The 20,417-nt window shown below is 47.7% G+C and overlaps 7 protein-coding genes across 7 annotated transcripts; 4 read left to right on the top strand and 3 right to left on the bottom strand.

Annotated features, from left to right (window-relative positions):
- The first annotated feature begins 341 nt into the window (after nucleotides 1–341).
- Nucleotides 342–2,006, top strand: V1513DRAFT_76367 (hemolysin-III related-domain-containing protein). The gene is made up of 2 exons (XM_066900607.1): nucleotides 342–1,728; nucleotides 1,779–2,006. The coding sequence occupies exons 1-2, from the start codon at nucleotides 699–701 to the stop codon at nucleotides 1,901–1,903; spliced, it is 1,155 nt and encodes a 384-aa protein (XP_066753404.1). The 5' UTR covers nucleotides 342–698; the 3' UTR covers nucleotides 1,904–2,006.
- Nucleotides 2,007–2,180: 174 nt separating this feature from the next.
- Nucleotides 2,181–3,332, bottom strand: V1513DRAFT_445493 (ATP synthase complex subunit H-domain-containing protein). The gene is made up of 3 exons (XM_066898113.1): nucleotides 3,117–3,332; nucleotides 2,885–2,939; nucleotides 2,181–2,829 (listed from the first exon to the last, which is right to left on the bottom strand). The coding sequence occupies exons 1-3, from the start codon at nucleotides 3,144–3,146 to the stop codon at nucleotides 2,564–2,566; spliced, it is 351 nt and encodes a 116-aa protein (XP_066753403.1). The 5' UTR covers nucleotides 3,147–3,332; the 3' UTR covers nucleotides 2,181–2,563.
- Nucleotides 3,333–3,381: 49 nt separating this feature from the next.
- V1513DRAFT_485088 (cyclin-like protein) lies at nucleotides 3,382–5,254 on the top strand. The gene is made up of 3 exons (XM_066900462.1): nucleotides 3,382–3,769; nucleotides 3,827–4,293; nucleotides 4,516–5,254. The coding sequence occupies exons 1-3, from the start codon at nucleotides 3,580–3,582 to the stop codon at nucleotides 4,936–4,938; spliced, it is 1,080 nt and encodes a 359-aa protein (XP_066753402.1). The 5' UTR covers nucleotides 3,382–3,579; the 3' UTR covers nucleotides 4,939–5,254.
- A 54-nt stretch (nucleotides 5,255–5,308) lies between these two features.
- Nucleotides 5,309–6,571, top strand: V1513DRAFT_445489 (uncharacterized protein). Its single transcript, XM_066898112.1, has one exon. It carries the CDS (start codon nucleotides 5,488–5,490, stop codon nucleotides 6,409–6,411), a length of 924 nt encoding a protein of 307 aa, XP_066753401.1. The 5' UTR covers nucleotides 5,309–5,487; the 3' UTR covers nucleotides 6,412–6,571.
- Nucleotides 6,572–6,742: 171 nt separating this feature from the next.
- On the bottom strand, nucleotides 6,743–9,253 carry V1513DRAFT_379950 (Sec23/Sec24 trunk domain-containing protein; the record flags this gene model as incomplete). Its single annotated transcript, XM_066895029.1, has 3 exons — nucleotides 6,743–8,273; nucleotides 8,318–8,415; nucleotides 8,465–9,253. 3 exons carry the CDS (start codon nucleotides 9,251–9,253, stop codon nucleotides 6,743–6,745), a joined length of 2,418 nt encoding a protein of 805 aa, XP_066753400.1.
- Nucleotides 9,254–9,792: 539 nt separating this feature from the next.
- Nucleotides 9,793–11,555, bottom strand: V1513DRAFT_445484 (vitamin-D-receptor interacting mediator subunit 4-domain-containing protein). The gene is made up of 2 exons (XM_066898111.1): nucleotides 10,979–11,555; nucleotides 9,793–10,932 (listed from the first exon to the last, which is right to left on the bottom strand). Exons 1-2 carry the CDS (start codon nucleotides 11,481–11,483, stop codon nucleotides 10,013–10,015), a joined length of 1,425 nt encoding a protein of 474 aa, XP_066753399.1. The 5' UTR covers nucleotides 11,484–11,555; the 3' UTR covers nucleotides 9,793–10,012.
- Nucleotides 11,556–12,511: 956 nt separating this feature from the next.
- V1513DRAFT_464607 (uncharacterized protein) lies at nucleotides 12,512–20,380 on the top strand. The gene is made up of 5 exons (XM_066900005.1): nucleotides 12,512–15,427; nucleotides 15,472–16,982; nucleotides 17,039–19,636; nucleotides 19,691–19,856; nucleotides 19,911–20,380. Exons 1-5 carry the CDS (start codon nucleotides 12,682–12,684, stop codon nucleotides 20,111–20,113), a joined length of 7,224 nt encoding a protein of 2,407 aa, XP_066753398.1. The 5' UTR covers nucleotides 12,512–12,681; the 3' UTR covers nucleotides 20,114–20,380.
- The last annotated feature ends 37 nt before the right edge of the window (nucleotides 20,381–20,417 follow it).

Here is a 20,417-nt window from a genome sequence, read left to right as displayed (position 1 = left end):
GGGGGTTGGTTACTATTTCTCTTGGATGTCCTATTACCTAGTGCAGATTGATTGAGTTAAAAAAAATTTATAGTATTTTCTACAAGGATCTCAGCAGTCTAGCAATTGTACGGGGACTTAAAGAGAGCGCCATATATTATCGTAATTCAAGCCAAAACGTTTAGTACTTAAATCGCGGGTTAAGCTGAGCCGCGCCGGGTTGTCGGCCGGAAGAGCCCGATGCAAATAATGCAAGGAAGTCACGAATGCGTGTTCGTAACAACGGCGGTTCGTTGGATTCATAAGTGCTATACAAAAATACCTAAAACATATGAGCTCGACAAGAACCAATTATTCACATGCCGGGCGCAAAATGCTTAGTTACTCGATCCCGATTGGCCGTAGCTTGGAGTAGATGTAGTTTAGTTGGTTGTGGAAATTTTGGGTGGTGGATGAAATGGGCAACGATTAGTTAGTTCCCAACTTTTGGGTGGACTGTTATGACACAACAACACGCGCAATTTCCTCGGCTTGTCATCATTATCACCACTACCACCTCCAACTCCACCATTCATCTTATAACACCGCCGACCTCCTCTTTTATTCTCCGATTTGACTGACTGCGATTCGTCCCACGTTTGTTTGGCAATCCTTAACAACGGAACTCTTGCATATATCATAGTGCGGATAGGCCGGGCCCATCATCAACAGTGATCAAGATGATCACTGATGCGTCTGCCCTCACCACCGCTTGCACCGTCCCGCCATCGTCCGCAGTCTCTTCTTCCGCATCTATGTCCTCGTCTGGCTCCTCGTCTGGCCACCGCAGGGTGTCTGTGTCTACTCAGTCGGCGGCCACAACAGTTATGACGTCAATTTCAGGCAGGGATATTTGTGCCATCAAGGATCAGGTCCAGTACTCGCATCTCGAGGTCGAGGCCACCGATGACAATGACAGCCTCAACAAGCTCGCGTCCGACACGGCTGACATCTGCCGCACGCTCTCGCTATCCCACGCCTCGGCTGCCCGCCGGCTGCTGACGGTAATATGGGACGACCTGCCGGCATGGAGGCGCGACAACCACTACATCACATCCGGCTACCGCCAGGAAACATTTTCTTTCTGGAAGTGCGTCCAGTCTCTCGCCTACCTGCACAATGAGTCCGTCAATATCTATTCTCACCTCATCGGCTCGGTCTTCTTCCTCTCTATCCTCTCCATTACCCTCGACATCTTCCTTCCGCGGTACCCGTCCACTTCCGCCAAGGACTTTGTCGTTTTCGTCATCTTCTTTGTCGGCGCTGTTCTCTGTCTCGGCATGTCTTCCACTTACCATTGCTTAAACTGCCACTCTGAATCTGTTGCAAAATTTGGAAATCAGCTCGACTACCTAGGCATCATATTCCTCATCGTCGGATCATTCGTGCCTACGATCTATTACGGCTTGCACTCTATACCACATTACATGCCCATCTTTTTTGGTCTTGTTTGCGGTCTTGGAGCAATATGCACAATCCTCACTCTGCGAAAGGAGTTCGCGTCCCCAACGTGGCGTCCATTCCGAGCCCTAATGTTTGTCATCTTTGGCCTGAGCGGAATCATTCCAATCACATTCGGCGGTGTCAAGCTTGGATATTCTGAACTATATCGCCGGACTCAACTGCAGTACATGATAACCGAAGGTGCCTTATACATTGGAGGCGCCGCCATCTATGCTGCCCGGATACCTGAGCGCTGGAAACCTGGTCGTAAGTGGATTCATATATTCCGGTTATTCACATTCGCTAACATATATCAGATTTCGACATCTTCGGATCGTCACACCAGATCTTCCATATGTGCGTGTTAGCGGCTGCAATATGTCACCTCAGGGGCATCATCAACTCCTATAACTACTGCCACGGCGATCTCCAAGGATTCTAAACGTCCAGCAAAGTAAGAGTGGCTAATGCATTATATGGCTGACTTATATATTGGACTCGGGTTTGTCACATTTGTTGTATAAATTTCCAAGAGTGTAGTTCTTTGTTTTAGGTATGGCGTTTCTATGATACAGTTTGTTTTTTTGTCAATGGTCTGGGCTATTGTTTAGTATGGGCATTGCTTTATTTGGAACGCTACAGTAGATGCTAATGTCGAAGGGGTGTTTGGCTTGAATTGTATACATACAGATTGGCGACAATTAACCAGAATTGAATATTGTCGATATCTTGTGCCCATTGGTGTTCCGAAATTGTAACTGTGCGTTTGGTTTCTTGTACACGCAAAGCATGCGATAGTGGAGCAAGTGATGCCGATTGCATCGCTTTGTCAACATTAATGGCAAGCTCGCAACAGTTACAACCGCATTTGAATCAGCAGGTACCGTTTTTTGTTATTACAATCCCAATTAAGTCCTTCCGGAACAGATATATCGTGCACTCCAAAAGTCGTACTGGTCATGTTTGTTGTTAAGACAAAGTAATGCCTATATATTAGTGACTATAAACCACGTCCAAACCTGTACAAAGCACTGATAACATAGCAAAGTTCAACCTAATATTTCCCACCATAATCATATTCTCTATCCCCTTTATATTCCCTCTAATGGTGCTCAGTCTGAAGCGGCTCAACGACGAACCAATCCTCGACATCAGATTCCTCCTCAGCGGCGGTAGTAGCAACACCCTCGACTTCGACAATCTGTGATTCGTACTCGGATAGATCAGCTGGAGCAGATGCCTCAACGATGGGTGGAGTAGGTGCTGAGGGGGCGACCCAGGGCTTAACTTGGCCGACGGAGTCAGTTGCTTTGACTGGGGGAGCCTTGTAGCTCTTCAATTCCTTGAGGTAGAGGTCCTGGATGATGTCTAACGTCAGTTAGTATGGAATTCTTGAGATCAGCAAACGGATGAGAGTGAGCACCTCGTCGTGGCATAGAAGTACCGAATCGTCGTCGGAGAACGGGAGCTGACGCACGCTACAAGAAATTCGGAGTTAGTATCATATCAATGCAATTGATGGCAAGATTTCCCCTCAAAATGTATCCATTCAATCAATCCTAATCTCTACCGCACATCCCCCACATCGGTTGCTTACAATCCGGTAATTCCGTCCATATTTTATCACATCGTGTTACTCAGAAACGCAAACTTACCGAAACAAGCCGAATCGATTGAGCCAACATTTCGTTTATGTAAGACAGCGAGTGGACAAACGGCAAATAAAGTCGCGGTATACGGTTACGTTGGGGTCAATTGAGTGGTCGTGTTTGCTGAATTTGGCGGACGACCCGAGCTCTACGATGAAAATTCGGCAGCCGACGAATCAACGTGGACCATGGGATAGGGTGTTCTCCCTGACTTTGGCTGAGTCAGAAGTGACCGGAGCAATGACAAATGCGCACGTGACAAGGGTTATGGTTTTCGTCCTTGTGAGCCATATCTATGACCGTCAGCTAGCAGATCAGTTTCCGCCACCTTCTCCACTCTCGTTTTTTCCATATCTGTGAATTCCTTGCTGATATCATTTTCTGACCTTTTTGACGGTTTCTTTCGTTTGCTCTCTGAATCAGTGGGGTGGAACACTTCAAATTCGTATTCTGCACGATTCAAGTCACGATGGCGTTTGCATCAACTGCCTTGCCAATCGCCACCAGTACTGCGTTTTCGCAACCGGCGTCGAGCGTGAATGTGCAGTCTGCATTTCAGAGGAATTTGAATGTCCATCTTATTTGTCCGGATTGCAAGGAAATACCGCCTAATTTGGTCGAAAATTTCAGTGATGGTGATATGGTTTGTGGGTCATGCGGTAAGATTACCATGATTTTCCTCAAAATTCCGGGTGGCAACTAATGGTTGTGTTTAGGATTGGTGTTGGGCGATAGGATTATTGATACACGATCCGAGTGGCGTACGTTCGCGAATGACGATCAGGGAAATGATGACCCTTCCCGTGTAGGAGAAGCGTTGAATCCGCTCCTTGATGGAAATCAACTGGACACCATGATCTCCTACGGCGCCCCAGGCAGCAACGTCGGCCGGGAACTAAACCGCGCACAGAATAAGGCTGTGCATGATAAGAAGGATAACGAGCTTCAAGCAGCATATGCAAAGATCTCGCAAATGTGTGAGCGGTATTCCTTGCCAAGGGTTGTCCAGGATACAGCGAAGGATATTTATAAAAAAGTGAAAGATAATCGCAAGTTGAAGGGAAAATCGCAGGAAAGCATTGAAGCCGCGGCCATTTTTATTGCGTGTAGGCAGTCTGGCGTCGGTCGCACGTTTAAGGAGATTTGTCTTTTGACGAGTGTTCCGAAAAAGGAAATTGGAAAAGTAAGTAGGTCCCTGAATAAGGTAAACATGCTTAGCATGGTATTTCTTTTAGACAGACGAAAGAAATTTCTGTGGGGAAATAGCAAATAGATAAGAAATGGATAGAAAATGATAAAAGGAAAAAAAAATGCGATTGAATAGAGATTTCTTTCATCTGTTCACTTCTGTATTGTTTTTTTAGTTCTTTCTATCTATTTGCTATAACTTTACTTACATTTACAGGTCTTCAAAATCATCGATGGTATTCTCCTGGAGCTCGGCACACCGACTAATGCGGCAGGTCAAGGTGATCGGGAATATCAAGCCGTTGGTACCAACGCTGAAGATTTGCTTAATCGTTTCTGCTCGCATCTCGGCCTTTCTACCCAAGTAGCCAGCGGCGCGCAGTACATTGCCCGTCGTGCCGCGAAGGAAGGTATTCTTGCAGGGCGATCGCCGATTTCTATCGCCGCTGCGACTATCTACATGGCGGCGGGTTTGTTTGGAGAAGGCAGATCCGCGAGCAAGATCGCCGAGCGCGCGGGCGTCAGCGATGGTACTATAAAGACTAGTTACAAGTTCCTATGGGAAGCGCGAGAGAAACTCGTCGATCCGCAGTGGATTGAGAGTAAAAAGGCGTCCTTGAGTGGATTGCCAAAGGTTTAAATATTTCCGCGTCGTCTGGGATTGTCTTCTGTGATCAATCTACATGGTCTTTGAAAATGGACTTGTCGTTGTGGTTCGGCTTCAATCTACTGTGACTATTACGTTTGTCACTGGTTTCCTCACTCATTCAAGACGTGATGTGCATGATTAACGACTTTTACCGCTCTTTTGCATTTAATGATCATTAAAATTTCATTTTATTTTGGGAATGTTTAGGGTACTGGTCAATCTTTTTTGTAGGTGAATCATAATAACGGAATGGGTTAATTTTTGTAATTTTAGATAGAAAAATAAGAGTAAAAAATTACAACTACCATTTCTGTTGCAATTATTTTGCAACATACAGAGCGAAAAGATGTAAATAAGACTGAGTAATATGATGGTAACGTCATAGTGCAGTTAGGGTGTGCTCCGGCTGCTTCCGACTGTTAGTTATCTCGACAACAAAATGAAACGTCCACATGTTAGGCAACTACTCGACATCATCATCGCAATGTCCTTCAAATAGCGAGCAATCTCGATGGGCATTATCCATCGCACTCGCTCACAATGTTTGAAACGGTGCTTGGTTTCTGCGCGAATGTGTGGATTTCGGGGGCTTATATATTGGAGATAATTGCTCCATATATACTCTATCAGCACATTCGACAAGCACAACGCCGTTGGCATAGCGCCGTGGATTTACGAGGCATTTCAGTAGACTATATTATTCTCTCTCTACAAAGCTGTTTGTACAGAATCATATATATATTTGCGTACATATTCCCCACAACTTCGCTTGATCGACAGTACGCAGCACGACACTATCGCGCACCGGATATCAACAAAGTCGGGATATTGTCAGGATTACCGCATGCCCTCTCAACTCTTCTGACACTCATTCTCATCCTTCTACCGGAATTCACTCGAGCCATCTCGCAACTGCGCCTCCGCTTCTCCACAATCGCGAAAATTGTCAGTGCGACAACCTTTACAGCGGCAACCACGGCATTCGTCCTTGCAACCAGCTTCAAGTTCGACCCAGCAACGGGCATGGGCTTCTGGGGACTCTTCTATATCGATGCAGTAGACCTACTTAAAGGTATAGCTGATTGGCTTGATTGCGTGAGATTCTGGCCACAGGTGGTGATAAACTGGGAAGAAGGCAATACCGTTGCATTCGACACGACGTATCCCCTCCTCCTTCTCACTTCAGCCGCGTGCCATGGGATGGGTATGTTATTCACCGCTCTTGCCAAAAACGATATTCGACTTGCGGTGCGACCTCCAGGTACGGTTTTGTATATTATTTACACAATGGTTGTGTGTGGTGTGTTTTATTTTCAGAGTTGTTGGGTGTATAGCCGGGATAACGCCCGAATACTGCGTGGATTCACAAAACGGTCCGACGAGGACGGCAATGACGAAGTGCAGGGTCGGGTTAGAGAAGAGGAGTTGATCGGGTTGACGCCATTGGCGCAGCATATGGAGTAATAGGTTTTCCTTTTTTTTTTTCCTGCTATGGGATACACTCGACTTTATTAGAATTTTAAAAATTTACGGCGTTATCTTAAATCTTCAATGCAAATACTGGATAGAGAAGTTCGTTGGATGCAATAAAAATGTATGCAATTAAAAACAAATGTTCATATACACAAAATCTCATAGCTAGCCGATCCACTCGCATATATAATACTGTCACCCAAAACAAACAATACACAATAAGTATACACTTTGTCCTTGCTGCAACCAATACGTAAACTGTCGTCAAAATTTTACATAATTTTATTCGTATCACTCCATATGCAAATTATTCCCATTACGGTCAATTGACATTGACGAGCTGAATATGCTTGTGAACATGGCACAAGTAGTCCACGTAGTTCATAGCCTCGTTATTCCGATCCTCGACCATCATAGCCGACACCTCGTACTCTGCGCCGTCAAGTTCCTGTCGTGCGATTTGTATCGACAACGCTTTTGCCCCACGGAGATCATGCAGATAAGTCACTATATTCCGCACTTGTCGTGATAACGGCGTGTCGATTTCAGGAAACTCGTTCATATACGGATCTAGCGCTTCTAATTTGTCGACCGTGGGACCGAAGAGGTCTTTGAGGAGATTAGGATTCGCGCGTCGGTGAATCCAGAGGAAACAAGATTGGCCGTTGTCGATCAAATATGCACCGCCTTCGTCGAAGCGCGATAGTGACGCGCGGACGTACATCGGCATCTTGAATTGGCCAGTGACTTCGTCCATGTAACCGTCCGTTTCCTGGAGATTGTGGAGCCCAAATATGCGAGGGTAGAGGTACAAGCTCAGATCGTCCAGTGGCATGCATTTGACCAGACGCATGGAGAACACGCGCACATCGCTGTTCACATTTCCTCCGCGCAGTGCTTTTGTTTTTAGTAAACTGAGTAGCAAGACCGTCAACTCCTTCAACGCTTCCGGTAGTATTAACTGTCCCGGTGTCGATGTTGTAGCGCCATGTTTCCGATATGAGGCGAGAATTTGAACACATTTGTCGTTAATGCCGGCCCTAATATCTTTCAATAGATCTGATGTCATGTGCTGGACCGCTTCTTTCGCCATAACAGCCAACAACGCATCCTCATCACAAAACTTGACAACTTCTTTAATCTGCGTCGTAACCCCGGCCACAAAGTTATGGCATCGTATTCGTCGCTGGCCGTTTTTCGTGGTATACAACAACGCGCTCTGGAAATGCGCGTCAAGCTTCGCATCTAACTTACCGTCGTACTTAAACATGATGACTATAGACTTGTGCTCGTCAATCGTGCCTAAATCGATATCGCTCGCCGGTCGAGAATGATAAAAGTTACCGTAATACGCGGAAACTTGCAACCCATTCGAACATCTGACTTTGAGCTGGCCTTGGTACCCAACCTCTCTGTTCACGACTGTGCTCATTTCGGCGATCATTCGCTTGCCGTCGCGTTGTGGGACGAAATTAGGATAGAAAAATATCTCACCACCGGACAACTCGCTCACCATGCCAACAGAAGCCAAGTCGACATAGGTGCTCGGGAAGACGAACAAATCCAATCCGATACCTGCCTCGGCGTACTTTTGCCCCCATTTTTTGTAATATATATTCTCGGCAGAAAATAAACCTTTTTCTTTCTCGGTGTGGTATTGCCGTGGGTCGTCACGGAAAGCCAGACGGCCGGGACCCCAAGTTGTGAGTGCAGAGAGCGTGACAATCACTTTACCGCCTGTTGCGCTTAGTGCTTGGAACGCAACGTCGAGGACGGCACCGAATGCAGGTTCAGGGACCTTGAGATCTTCGAAGAGAACTTCGAGGCGGTCGAGAAGGTCCTCGATGATGAATCTGTTTATTAGTATGTACAACCCCCTGAGAGTGATAATACCCACCTTGATTCTTCTGGATCAACAAATAGCCCATCCATCAATGGCAGGAAACCCTCGTCGACCTCGGTCACAACCATCATCTGTGCTTGGCTGAGTTTGCTCTGCTACCGTTAGCCTGTACCTGACTGTAGTTGATTTTCTGACTCTCACATTCAAGTTGTAAAAATGCAGGGTGCGGTCATAGGTGATGATGGCGACCTTGCATCCCTCTGGCAGCCGACCGTCCGGTCCATACAATGCCCGTCGAATCGCTTGCGCCGTCAAATGCGGTAAACTTTTATTAACCGCATCTGCACTTACATCGATAGCAAATACGTATTTCATAGGCTCCGGCATGACTTTCCAATATTCTTTCGGCACGGCGAACTCGACAGTCCCCAAATTCAATTCTGGACGTTGGTCACGATCGATTCGTCGACCAGATGCGTCGACCGGGGAGTAGTACTCCCCCGGGACTGTATTTGCGAACTGGCACATGTTGCAGATGAACTTGACGCCGCCATCCGCGAACTGCATAAATGGATTGATGTATGCGCGGCAGCGATTGCAGCGTGGAGGCCCATTGTCGCCGAAATCCAGCAGCAGAATTTCCTGCTCATCTGGTCGTAGCTTCGCAAATGGCTGCAGAACTAGACCCAGCGGCAAGTGAGTCGTAGCGAGCACGTCGGCCGACGCCGGCACACTGCACAAAGTCAGTCGTCCAAACTTCGGATTCGAACTGCCTTGGTCGACGGCGCAGTACTCCGTCGTGGCAACTGGCGGACACAGCTTCTCCATGGTCGGGTACATATGCGCGGCATAGTACTTCTGGTTAAGTTCGCGAACAGTGACCACGGACGGGATCTGATCCGGATCCACTCGCGGGCCCGCACCGGCGCCGACCGGGCGAATCGTCGAGTTGTATTCGGCCTGTTTGGACGGCACGACGGCAGGCGCCATAGCAGCGGCGACTGCCATATCCGGCATGACGGGAACGAACGCAGTTGGAGCGGACGCGGCGGCAGCGGCAGCAGCATCGTAGGGTGCAGGCATATCGTGGGGGATGATCGGCTGGGACATCGGGTCGGACGACCGCGCGTCGATATTATGGAAGACTCTGGCGGGCCTCTTCATGCGGTGGCTTGGTCGAGCAGGGGCTGACTCAGGTGTTAAGGCGACGTCTGACGCGGATTCGAGAGTCATACCGGACAGTCTGGACGAGAGGTCTTCAGGCGTAAAAGTCGAGTATTGCATTGTCGTGGAATTTGGAAATGTTATAACTGGCTAGTGCGAGTATCCGTCATTGCCAGATGGTTGTAGATGTTGATCCGCTGATGATGTAGGTGGTATGGATGTCGAAGTGTCAGGGAGTGCTATCTTGGGTCGCCGATGGACGCCGCATCGCAAAACGTTCGTGAGAGCACGAGACTTTTTTCGGGGGCAGATCATAGTCACTGCCAAGTATATGGTTGGAAATTTTGCCAACTCTATCACTAGCACGTAGCTATATCATAAATATATGTTTTACAATATTTACGATTTTTATTCCTGTTACGTAATTAACAATAAAACTAGGCTGCAGTCCATCGTAATGAAGTGTCCGATAAAATTGATAGACGACAAGGAATTCGACCTTTTTTTGTCGTCTAACATCATCTCACAATAACAAGTTATGTGAAAGTACAACTCCGCCAGCATTGAACAAGCAAAGTACAAGTTTTAGTCCTCATCGGGTTCAAATAGATCGAGATCTAACAATGCTTCCCGGTTAACAGCTCCGACTTGCCGCACATGACTACCATTACTTGCAGGCGCAGTAGTGCCGTTATTGCCCAATCCGCTATTCGGATTGGGATGTGGTAAAGCGTCCTGTGTGTCGGCATAGTCACTCGAACTAGACAGAATGCTATTCTCGTTATCTTCGCCATCATTGAGATCGTCATCATCATCTTCCTCCTCACCGTCACCGCCGTCACTGTCAATATCACTAGCAAACCCATTTCGCCGCTGTTTGTGTCTCCGCGTCTCGCCGTGCTTGCGTTTATTCCCAGGCGGTGGCTGACTGGTATTCGTCTGTACCTGCGAACTGGACGATTCATGCGGTTTATTATCAGGATGCCCTTCGTGTCCCGGCACAATAACTGAAATCTCTGTAGCCACAACACCGTTCTCGCCACCATCGCTCCCGAACATCCGATTATACTGCACGAGCATGCCCCGCCTCATCTCCTCCTCTGCAGGCCATGGTAAATTCGCAGGAATTGACGACGGGTCCTTATATGCTTCTTTCAAAGTTGCGGACACGGTCTCCGCGACCGTTGGGGCTTCACCGTCGGCTGATGTTTCGGTATTTGGCAGTTCTGGTGGAGGCCGCGGGGCCCATGCAAGCGGTGGCGCAAACCCTGGTGGAGCGCTGGCGAATTTCGATATTTTGGTAGCGTAGGCAAGCAGCTCTGTGTATGATGTCTTTGTGGTGTCGGGCTTGTCGTTGGAGCCGAGATCGTTAGCGCCGGGGATGGAGAGGAGTGCTGCTCTGGCGTCGGCTAGTGCTTTTAGCAGGATGTTGAGCTGTGAATCGAGATCAGATGATTCGGCCGACAACTTTGCGATCAAAGCCTTATTTTCTTGATACAACAAAACTGCAACTATTAGGAAAAAAATATTTCTTTGAGAGGGAATACATACGCTCATCCACTGCCTTGTCTAGTTGCAAATCTAAATTAACTAGTTCTTTTGTGGTACCTGCACCAGGAGAGTATAGTCCGACTGTTTCAATCAGATCCGCAATTTTGCGCTCAAAAGCATCGAGTGCACCAAAAATCGTCAACTTTGGGACAGCGGACGATGCCGCTGTTGTTAGGGCATTATATCCCGACACTGTAATTGGAGTGGTCGATGTTAGAGGAGTTGTTGCGCTGGAGGGGGTGTTTGAGCGCGAGAAGTCCATAGAAGTCGGGATACTTTGTAACGGTGTCTTTAGTTTCTGGAATGTGGGTTGAATGCCGGATATAGCCATATGTGTCCGGAAGAGTTGTTTCCGTTCTTCGATGGCGTCAGCCAGAGACCGCGGCGGGACAGTACTAGTGGAGGACGACTTCGAGGGCACCGTCGCGGGGGACTGGGGAAGATGTGCCGACACATGCGGTTGCATGGCAATCGCTGACTGTGGTGCACGCGGTGATGCCGCCATGCTGAGATCAGGCGATAGCCAGGCGTCAAGTTGATAGAGTACTTTGAATCACCAGCCTTGCAACGGTCATATCATGCTCGTGAGTAGTAGTTACAATAGTTAATTGTATCTCGAGAGTTCTGCACGTGACTTATGGGATAGGGTTGGCCCGAAGTCGAGATCAGCAAAATTCAGGAGGCATCTGTAATTTCTTACAAGGAAAAGCATGCGAAATAGTCTTCATTTATTTTATTATTTCGTCTCGTGCGGTCTATTTGCAGATCTAATCATATCGGGTGATTGAACATAAAGACAGTGCTCGGCCTTGCACGACAAAGAGTCTCGCGACATTCGCCGCCCGCTGTCAGATCGGATATCGAATACCATATCCCTAATTCAAACATTGAAGTTACTATCTGAATGTATCAAATAAAAAAAACCGTCAACGCCGGTCATAAAACCGCAACGGCTGAGGCTTCATAGGCGAATCATCGCTATGACACTGTAGTCTGTAGATAAGCGTAAAATCAAACCTGAATTATTATCAATTTCATGCTCTATTCTCTTTTAGCAATACCTCTTACATTTTGACCACGGCTACTGTGTCAACTTACATCACCGACATAATACACAACGGGCGATGCATAACCACTTCTGTAATAAGTGTAGCCAGATTGAGCATTGAGAAGTCAAAGAATATCTCTCTGCAAGACTGAGGCTAAGTTATTGACACCACCTTTATTCTGCTCACGACAACGCATTCATTTAATCTTTTTTCCTTCTATCCAATACATTCATTCATTATACACTATCAAATGCCGATCTGAGCCAATGTCAGTCTCCATTCGCGATGGTGCTGATAGGGTCCACTACGTACGTAGCTAAACCTTATTTTGATGCCAATTTAATGCAGCGCACTTGATCAGTATTTTGGGTAGATAACGACGGTACGGCACACTCTCTGACAAATATAGGCGGCCGTATTCTAGTCGCCGTCGCTACAGATCCTCGCGGCTCGCTAAAATCGATTGCCGACCCTAGCCGTTAAGGTCTCCATGATGCTGATTTGGATGCTGATGCCGATAGCGCCTCACTTTATTATTACTTCCCATTTTTCTACACCACTCAAGGTTCCGACATCATCACTGCTCATCACATACTGGCAAAATTCACCTCCCTCTCATAGTCAACTCTACGTTGTCGGTCTGCGGTCTGCACGATGCAGTCGCCGTGCATTCTTCCCCCAGACCTCGTCGACGAGCTAAGCAGTCTACCGAATTACTTCTTCGACCTCGACTCGGCCTACATCACTTCATACGAGTCCTGGCATGTCCGTGGCAAACATGTCACCGTCACCGAGACCCCCATCCTAGCGCGCATCTCGCCCTCCGAGCGCTCTCTTCGTCTTGAGCAGGAATTCGCTATAGTCCGGCACATGATGAAGCTCGATCCGACGTCTGCCCGTATCATCCGGGCCTACGAGTTTTTCCACCTCAAGAAGACAAAAGCGGTTGTGTCAATATTCGAGTATCTCGGCGAAAACTCGCTCTGCGAGTTCTCCACTGCAATGACTGATAACCAAGACGGCGACGAGCAGAACGACGATGCCGACAGTCACAAGGAGGCAACGGTTCCTCTTGCCACCTCCTTGCGACCAAAACGCATCATGACTCTTTCACAATTTCTCGCATTTGCCATCGGCGCGTGCGAATCTCTCGAGCTCCTGCATCAATCGCATAACATCGTGCACGGTGAGGTCAGAGACGACGCGTTTTTTTACAACGCCAGCACAGGCACGGTGAAGATCATGCAGTTTGGCTCCAGCACTCGCAGCGTACAGAGCAGTCTCGCCAAGAGCACGATCCAAGACATTGTCGATAATTCGGCTTTGGATTACAAATACGTCTACTTGTCACCGGAGCAGACCGGACGTGCATCCAGCTGCGTCGATCACCGAACCGATATCTACTCGCTGGGCATTGTCTTCTTCTCAGTCCTGACAAGCCACCTACCGTTCTATGGCTCCGCCATCGACATGATCCATGACATCCTACACACTCCGGTCCCCTCTATCGAGTCATACCGACCTGATATACCATCAGTCATCGACAGCATCATACAGAAAATGACAGCTAAACAAGCTGGTCACCGGTATCGCTCAGCAATTGGTCTTAAGCGCGATCTTCTCGAAGTCCAGAGACTGGTGTGTACATGCGACGGGAACATTCTTGACGACTTTGAACTCGGGACTAAGGACGTATCGTCCATATTCCTCTTGCCGACTGAAATAATCGGCCGCGATGCGGAACGAGATCAGGTCACCACTATTGTCCGCAAATTTGTCAAGCGCCGCAGGGCAACATCCGATGTGTCGACTTTTCATTCAAAGCGGTTGCATTCGACAGCTCATCATTCCGAATCTTTGGCATTCTCGACAGACTCAAAGACTGTGTCATCAACTAGTTCGTCAGTGTCAGTTACATCAGTCGACATGGCGTCGTCCCGTGCGAGTCAGTCATACACTGGCAGCGCGGAATCGAGACGAATTCCTCGACAGGACAAAACTGAAGTCATTGTCATACGCGGCTATCCCGGTATCGGCAAGTCAAGCTTTATCGCCTCCCTACAGGCACCACTTCGGAAGTACGGTTACTTCGCACACTTTATTATTGGGTTGAAATCGCGGCGGCCATTCGAGGCGCCAATCGAGATTCTTTCTGCGATATTGCGGCAAGTTCTGTCTGAAAAAGTCGAGGTCGTACGTACGTTTTACAGCAATCTTCGGTCCCGGCTGGGCATGCAGTGTTACAATATTCAACGACTGGCGGGCCTCATTCCGGAACTCAAGACGATCATTGACATCGACCGCGCTCACATGCAGAGGAAGTCACAGCGCGAATTTCTGCACGGAGATGATGACAATGCGTCACATTTGTCTGCGGCTATCGTCCCTTTTGACTCACTTGCAGATGAGTTTTTTGATGGCGCATCGCAGTCCAGTCGCAGCAGCAGTCAATACATACGACAACAGCTATCTGCCACAGATTCGACGTCGTTTACAGAGGACGATATGTTTAAGAACGCGTCCGGCAATAAGATGCAGTTTGTGTCGTTCATCGTTACGACGCTCCGAGTTTTGTCTGAAATGTTCATCATAACGGCTGTGATCGGCGATATGCATCACGCAGACGACGAAACTCTCGAACTTGTGCTTAACATCATTCATTCGAAAGTCGACATGATCTTGATTTTCACACATCGAGAATCGGAGCCATTGGCGCCACAGTTTCAGGATTTCCTCGAAAGTGATTATCCCCGCCTGACAAAGATTTTGCTTAGACCGCTCGGACGACAATCATTTGAGGAGTTCGTATCGCTGACGTTACACCGCGACCCGTCCGAAATTAGTGATCTCGTGAATTTCTTATACGAAAAAATAAAGGGAAATCCTTTCTATTTACGAGAATTTCTGACGCTTTTGTATAATAACAAATCTATCCGCTTTGACTGGCGTGAGTCAAAATGGATTTACGACGATATTAAAAAATTAAACGATCTCTATGTGAGTTTCACGACACACACCGAGATGGATCAGTCATTTATTCTCAGACGGCTGCGGGAGTTTCCAAAGCGCACGAAGAATTTCATCATCTGGGCCGCATTTCTCGGTTCACCTTTCGCGTTCGCGTTAGTTCGGCAGTTCATGTCGCTGCCGGAAGGGTTGTCGTCGAGCGACTCGAGCGAGATCCCGGCGATCGATAGTACGGCAATCACGCTGATCGATTCAGATGACAAGGCACTGTCAAGCCTGCAGACTCTATTGCAGGCTGGTGTGATTATGCAGGATAACGACGCGGATCATTTTCGGTTTGTCCATGAGCGGTTCAGTCGTGCTGCTTTGAGTTTGGTCAGACCCGAGAACGTGGGGACAATGAATTTGTTGATTGCGCAAGTGTTAATGAAGTGTATGTTAGCTGAAATGTTTCGTTAACGATGCTGACGAAAGTAGCGGACGATCACGATCCATATCAGGTATGCGAGCACTTGCTGACAGCGATACCGCTGATCCAAGACAAGGAATACCGCCTTCCTTATCGCCGTGAAATTCTTCTAGCCGGAAAAATCGCATCTGACAATGGCTCATTCGCGAAAGCAGCCGAGCTATACAACGTCGGTATCGGTCTTCTTCAACAGAACAGATGGGATGAGGAACAGCCGGATGTCGATTACAATGAGACTTTTCAGTTTTACATTCGATTGTCGGAAGTGTATATCTGGCAAGGCAATGCGAACGACGCCTTGGCGACATTGGACGAAGCGTATCAGAATGCGCGGGAGAAGGAACACAAGGGATTATGCCATCTCTTGCGGAATCGAGTATATTTTTTGATGGGCGACTATCGCAAGGTTGGTAATGCGATGAAAATTGCCTGTGAAGATCTGCAACTCTGCGGACGCGTGCGGTTGGACGAATTGACAGTCAGCGACCGATTCTGGGAATTCTACGACAAGATCGAGAATGCGAGCGAGGAGGAGCTGATGAGTCCCAAACGGATCGATGACCCGGTTATCGAGCTTACCGAGCGGCTGATGGCTGAGAGCCTTGTGTCGGCGTATTTAGGTGCTCCCGACAAAATGTTCCAACTAGTCCTCGTATTTTTCAACATGCAAACGAATATCGGAGCGGACGATAATATCGGTTTGGCGTATATCTACCTCGGCATGATCGCAATCGCACGATTTCGATTGTATCATTTCGCGAATAAGTGTCGCGCGATTAGTTATAAGATGATTTCCGAGTGCAGAAACTCGAGTTCGATTGCGCGCGCTACTTTTGCGTATTACGTCTACCTTGGTCATTTGGGCAATCATTTCGATGAAGCGCTCACGCAGACTGATGCTGCGATTTCGCATGCGATTACTTCGGGTGACAGGGTCGCTATGCTGCAGCTACAATCGCTTAGTATTCGCATTAGGTTTCTCATGTGTGACGATCTTCGGTCAATTCTCAGCCAGTGTGATTCGACACTCAGTTCGGCGGAAACGTTATACGAATATTCAGATTCAATTATCATTATCCGCGCCGTCAGACAGGCAATTCAAGCATTAACTGGAAGGACAGTCAGTCACGACGCAGAGAACTTGTTAACAGATGAGCAGCACGACTCAGTGGCATATCGGGATAAGCTACTAGCCATGCCATTCGTGGCTACAACAGCCGTATACCTCGAATTTTACATGATTGCTCTATTTTTCTTCGGACATTACGGCAAAATATACGAGGTTTCGTCGCATTTATTGTCTTCTCGTCATTCAATTTGGAATTGCTCTCGTGCGACGCAATATGCGCGATTTGTACTTAGTATCGCCATGCTGCAGATTTTGAGACGAGAAACCGTTGATTTGAATAAGCGCGAGATGATGTTGGCGCGGATTCATGAGCAACAGTATTCGTTCCAAGAATGGACGTCTGTTAGTAAAGTGAATTTTTATATGTGTTGGGGTATTATTGATATGGAGGTGAGTAAAAGTAGTTGTGGTCTCATTATTGTTGCTGATTTTAACTATACAATCAGTTGGAGGATTTTGCGGGCCATTTTGATAAAGCGATGGTGAGATACGAGGACGTTCTGCAGCACAGCGAGGAACACAATTTCAAGTTTGAAAGAGCTATTCTGCACAGTCTTGCCGGTGAGATGTGCATGCGGAGAGGTATCAAGAGCATCGGACAAGACCTTCTCAAGAAAGCAGTCGCGGTGTTCATGGATTGTGGTGCCGTGGCTGTTGTCGAGGAAATGTCGCGTCGGCATCCGAACGTGTTTAATGTGACAGACAATAAACGGTACAGGAATGTTGGCGTGCAGACAGTTGCCGCTAAGTTGCAGACGGACGTCGCAATTGAAAGCACACGTAGCGCTAATGTGGGACTGCAATCACCATCATATATGCAGGCTGTTATAGCCGCGGCGCCATTACGACCGCAGGTTTTAATGGAAGAAAATGATGGATATCGGACGAGACCGGAAGGGCAGTTTGTCGAGAGCGAATGGGACGAGGACTACGAGACAGAGATGCATGACACCGCAACCAAGTCAGAAACTAGCAACACATTAGATATTCTCGATTTGACGTCGATTATCAGGAGCAGCCAGATTATTTCGAGCGAAATCAACGTCGATACACTACTTAAGAAGATGATTGAGATTTTCATCAACACTACGCGTGCGGAGATAGCTGCCGTAGTCGTGCATGAGGATTCGAAGTTCCGTGTTGCGGCCATGGGAACTGTGAATAGCGTCGAGTCATACAAATATCCCAGGATGAGTCTTGAGAGCCTTGGGAAAACGATCTTTTCAGAGCCGATTTCGTACGCGTTGAATACAAGCGAGACCGTGGTTATGGCGAACTCAGCTGACGATGAGAGATTCCTAGGCGCTGGTCTGAACTGGCTAAAAGGTCACCCTGACGGCCGCAGTATTCTTGTGCATCCAGTCCGGCACAAGAATATTGTTCTCGGGGCCTTATATCTTGAGGGCGCGCCTCATTCGTTCAATACTCGGCATATTGAAGTTTTGTCGTTACTCTCTCAGCAAATGGGCATTTCGATCACCAATGCCATGCTGTTCAAGAATATCCGCAAGGCGACAATGGCTAATGCTATGATGATTGAAAGCCAGAACGCCGCTTTGCGGGCTGCACGCGAATCAGAGGCACGTTTCGTGGCAACCTTGGAAACCATGCCGTGTATTATCTGGACCGCAGATCCCCCATCGGCGTCGGCGCCTGCTGACAAAACACCACCGTTGGATTACTTGAATAATTTTTGGTATATCTTCTGTGGTAGTGGCGCGCCGGGTCCTGCTAACGACGCGTACCTCCAACAATTTCACGAAGATGACCGTGAAGTGTTTGTGAGAGCTCTGATAAATGCGAAGTGCGGTGCGTACGAGACAATCGAAGTCCGAATCCGCGATGCCGCAGGGAATTACCGGTGGCATGTTTGTCGATGCACTGCGCTCAAGAGCGACGACGGCTTGATCACAAAATGGATTGGCGCGTTGATTAATATCGATGATCAACGACGAGCACAAGAAGAAGCGTTAAATGCAATGCGGTTGAAAGAGGAGGCGTCGAGAATGAAGTCAGAGTTCTTGGCGAATATGTCTCATGAGATTCGCACTCCCATTGCTGGAGTCATTGGTATGAGTGATTTACTGCTCAGCACGGAATTGCAGCCACACCAACGGAATTTCGCGGATAATATTCGACTGTGCGCCGATGCATTGTTGACTGTTATCACCGACGTGTTGGACTTCAGCAAGATCGAAGTCGGCAAGCTGGAGCTTAGCAATGTGCCGTTTGATGTGACTTGTGTTCTGAAAGAAACTTTGAAGATCCTCTCATTCCCGATTGCAAAGAAGGGATTGCGGTTACTTGATGATATCCACTTTTCGGTAAAGCCCATGCCGTTGGTTATGGGTGACCCGGGACGATTTAGACAGATCGCGATGAATTTGTTGACTAACGCAGTCAAATTCACGAGCAGCGGACATATCACGCTGACAGCGCGAGATGGTTACGAAACGGACAGCATCATTGAGGTAAAGGTTCAGATCTCCGACACTGGTATCGGCATCAGCAAGCCGGTGATGTCAAAGTTGTTCCTGCCGTTCGAGCAAGGAGACAACAGCACAGCCAGACAATTTGGTGGCACAGGACTGGGCCTCTCTATCAGTAAGAATTTAGTCGAGCTCATGAACGGAAGCATTGGGCTCGAATCCGAGTATGGCAAGGGCACTATCGCGCATTTCACCGTTCCGTTCGTGAAGGCGCCAGCCGACGCCCAGCAGAGTTCATATAGTCACGACGAAGCGGCCTCAGTTGTTGCATGGGATTCCGGTCCAACATCATATCCCCACTTGGTTGACATTCCGTCTCCGGTTTCAGTAGTATCTTATCCTGAAGCACCGGAGAGCGATACCCGGGAGTCATTACCGTCTTTAGACACATATCTGGGCGCAAAACCGCCCGGTGCAGCGAGAACATCGACCTCGGAATCATCCATTTCCTCGACTTCAGCGCCATCTTCAGATTCAGAATTGCTCGGGAGCAATATCGCAGTCTATGCGCCTGGACCGAAATCTATTTGGATCTTAGTAGTAGAAGACAATTTGGTGAGTCGCTCCTTGGACTGGTTTGTCCAGCATTGAAATTAACTTGAACTCCAGATCAATCAACAAATTGCTCTGAATATCCTCAAGAAGCTTAAATATGGCGTGGAGGCCGTATGTAATGGACAAGAGGCTCTTGAAGCCCTCGATCGTCGCTTAGCATGCGGCCAACCCTTCGATTTGGTGCTGATGGATTGTCAAATGCCGTTGATGGATGGTTATGGTAAGTTCACTTAGGCTGCTATGAAATTCAATGTGCCTTAACTAAATTCCACAGATGCGACGAGACGACTTCGGCAGCATAGTCACGACAGCGTGCGAGATGTCCCGGTAATCGCAATGACCGCCAATGCTGTGACAGGAGACCGCGAGCGATGTTTGGACGCTGGTATGTCTGATTATCTCGCTAAACCCGTCAAACGCGACGTCCTAGAATCCATCATTGCAAAATGGCTGAACGTGAGGGAGATTGCAGCATAATTTAGTTATTTGTACGATTATGAGAGAGAAATCTGGATATGTAATAAAATGTTATTTGCATCTGTTTTGTCATGTACCTATATAGTTTTTCGGATTTTGGAACCGTTGAGTAAGCCCTTGTTTTTTCTTTGCTTATTCGTATTTTCATTCATTTAGCATTCATCCTGTATTATACATTGATGGTCACTGGAATAAGGCGTTTCGGTAATCGCGCTATCTGCGGGAAATCTAAAGACTTTATAATAATATGTTCCTTTTTCACACATTTCACATTGTGTAGCAGTCATAGCCCAAAATAATGGCA

The sequence above is a fragment of the Lipomyces chichibuensis genome, assembly GCF_038497645.1.
Source record: "Lipomyces chichibuensis strain CBS 12929 unplaced genomic scaffold V1513scaffold_17, whole genome shotgun sequence".
NCBI classification, from domain to species: domain Eukaryota; kingdom Fungi; phylum Ascomycota; class Lipomycetes; order Lipomycetales; family Lipomycetaceae; genus Lipomyces; species Lipomyces chichibuensis.
The sequence above is the reverse complement of the archived record's forward strand: the minus strand, read 5'-3'. Positions and strand labels throughout refer to the sequence as shown.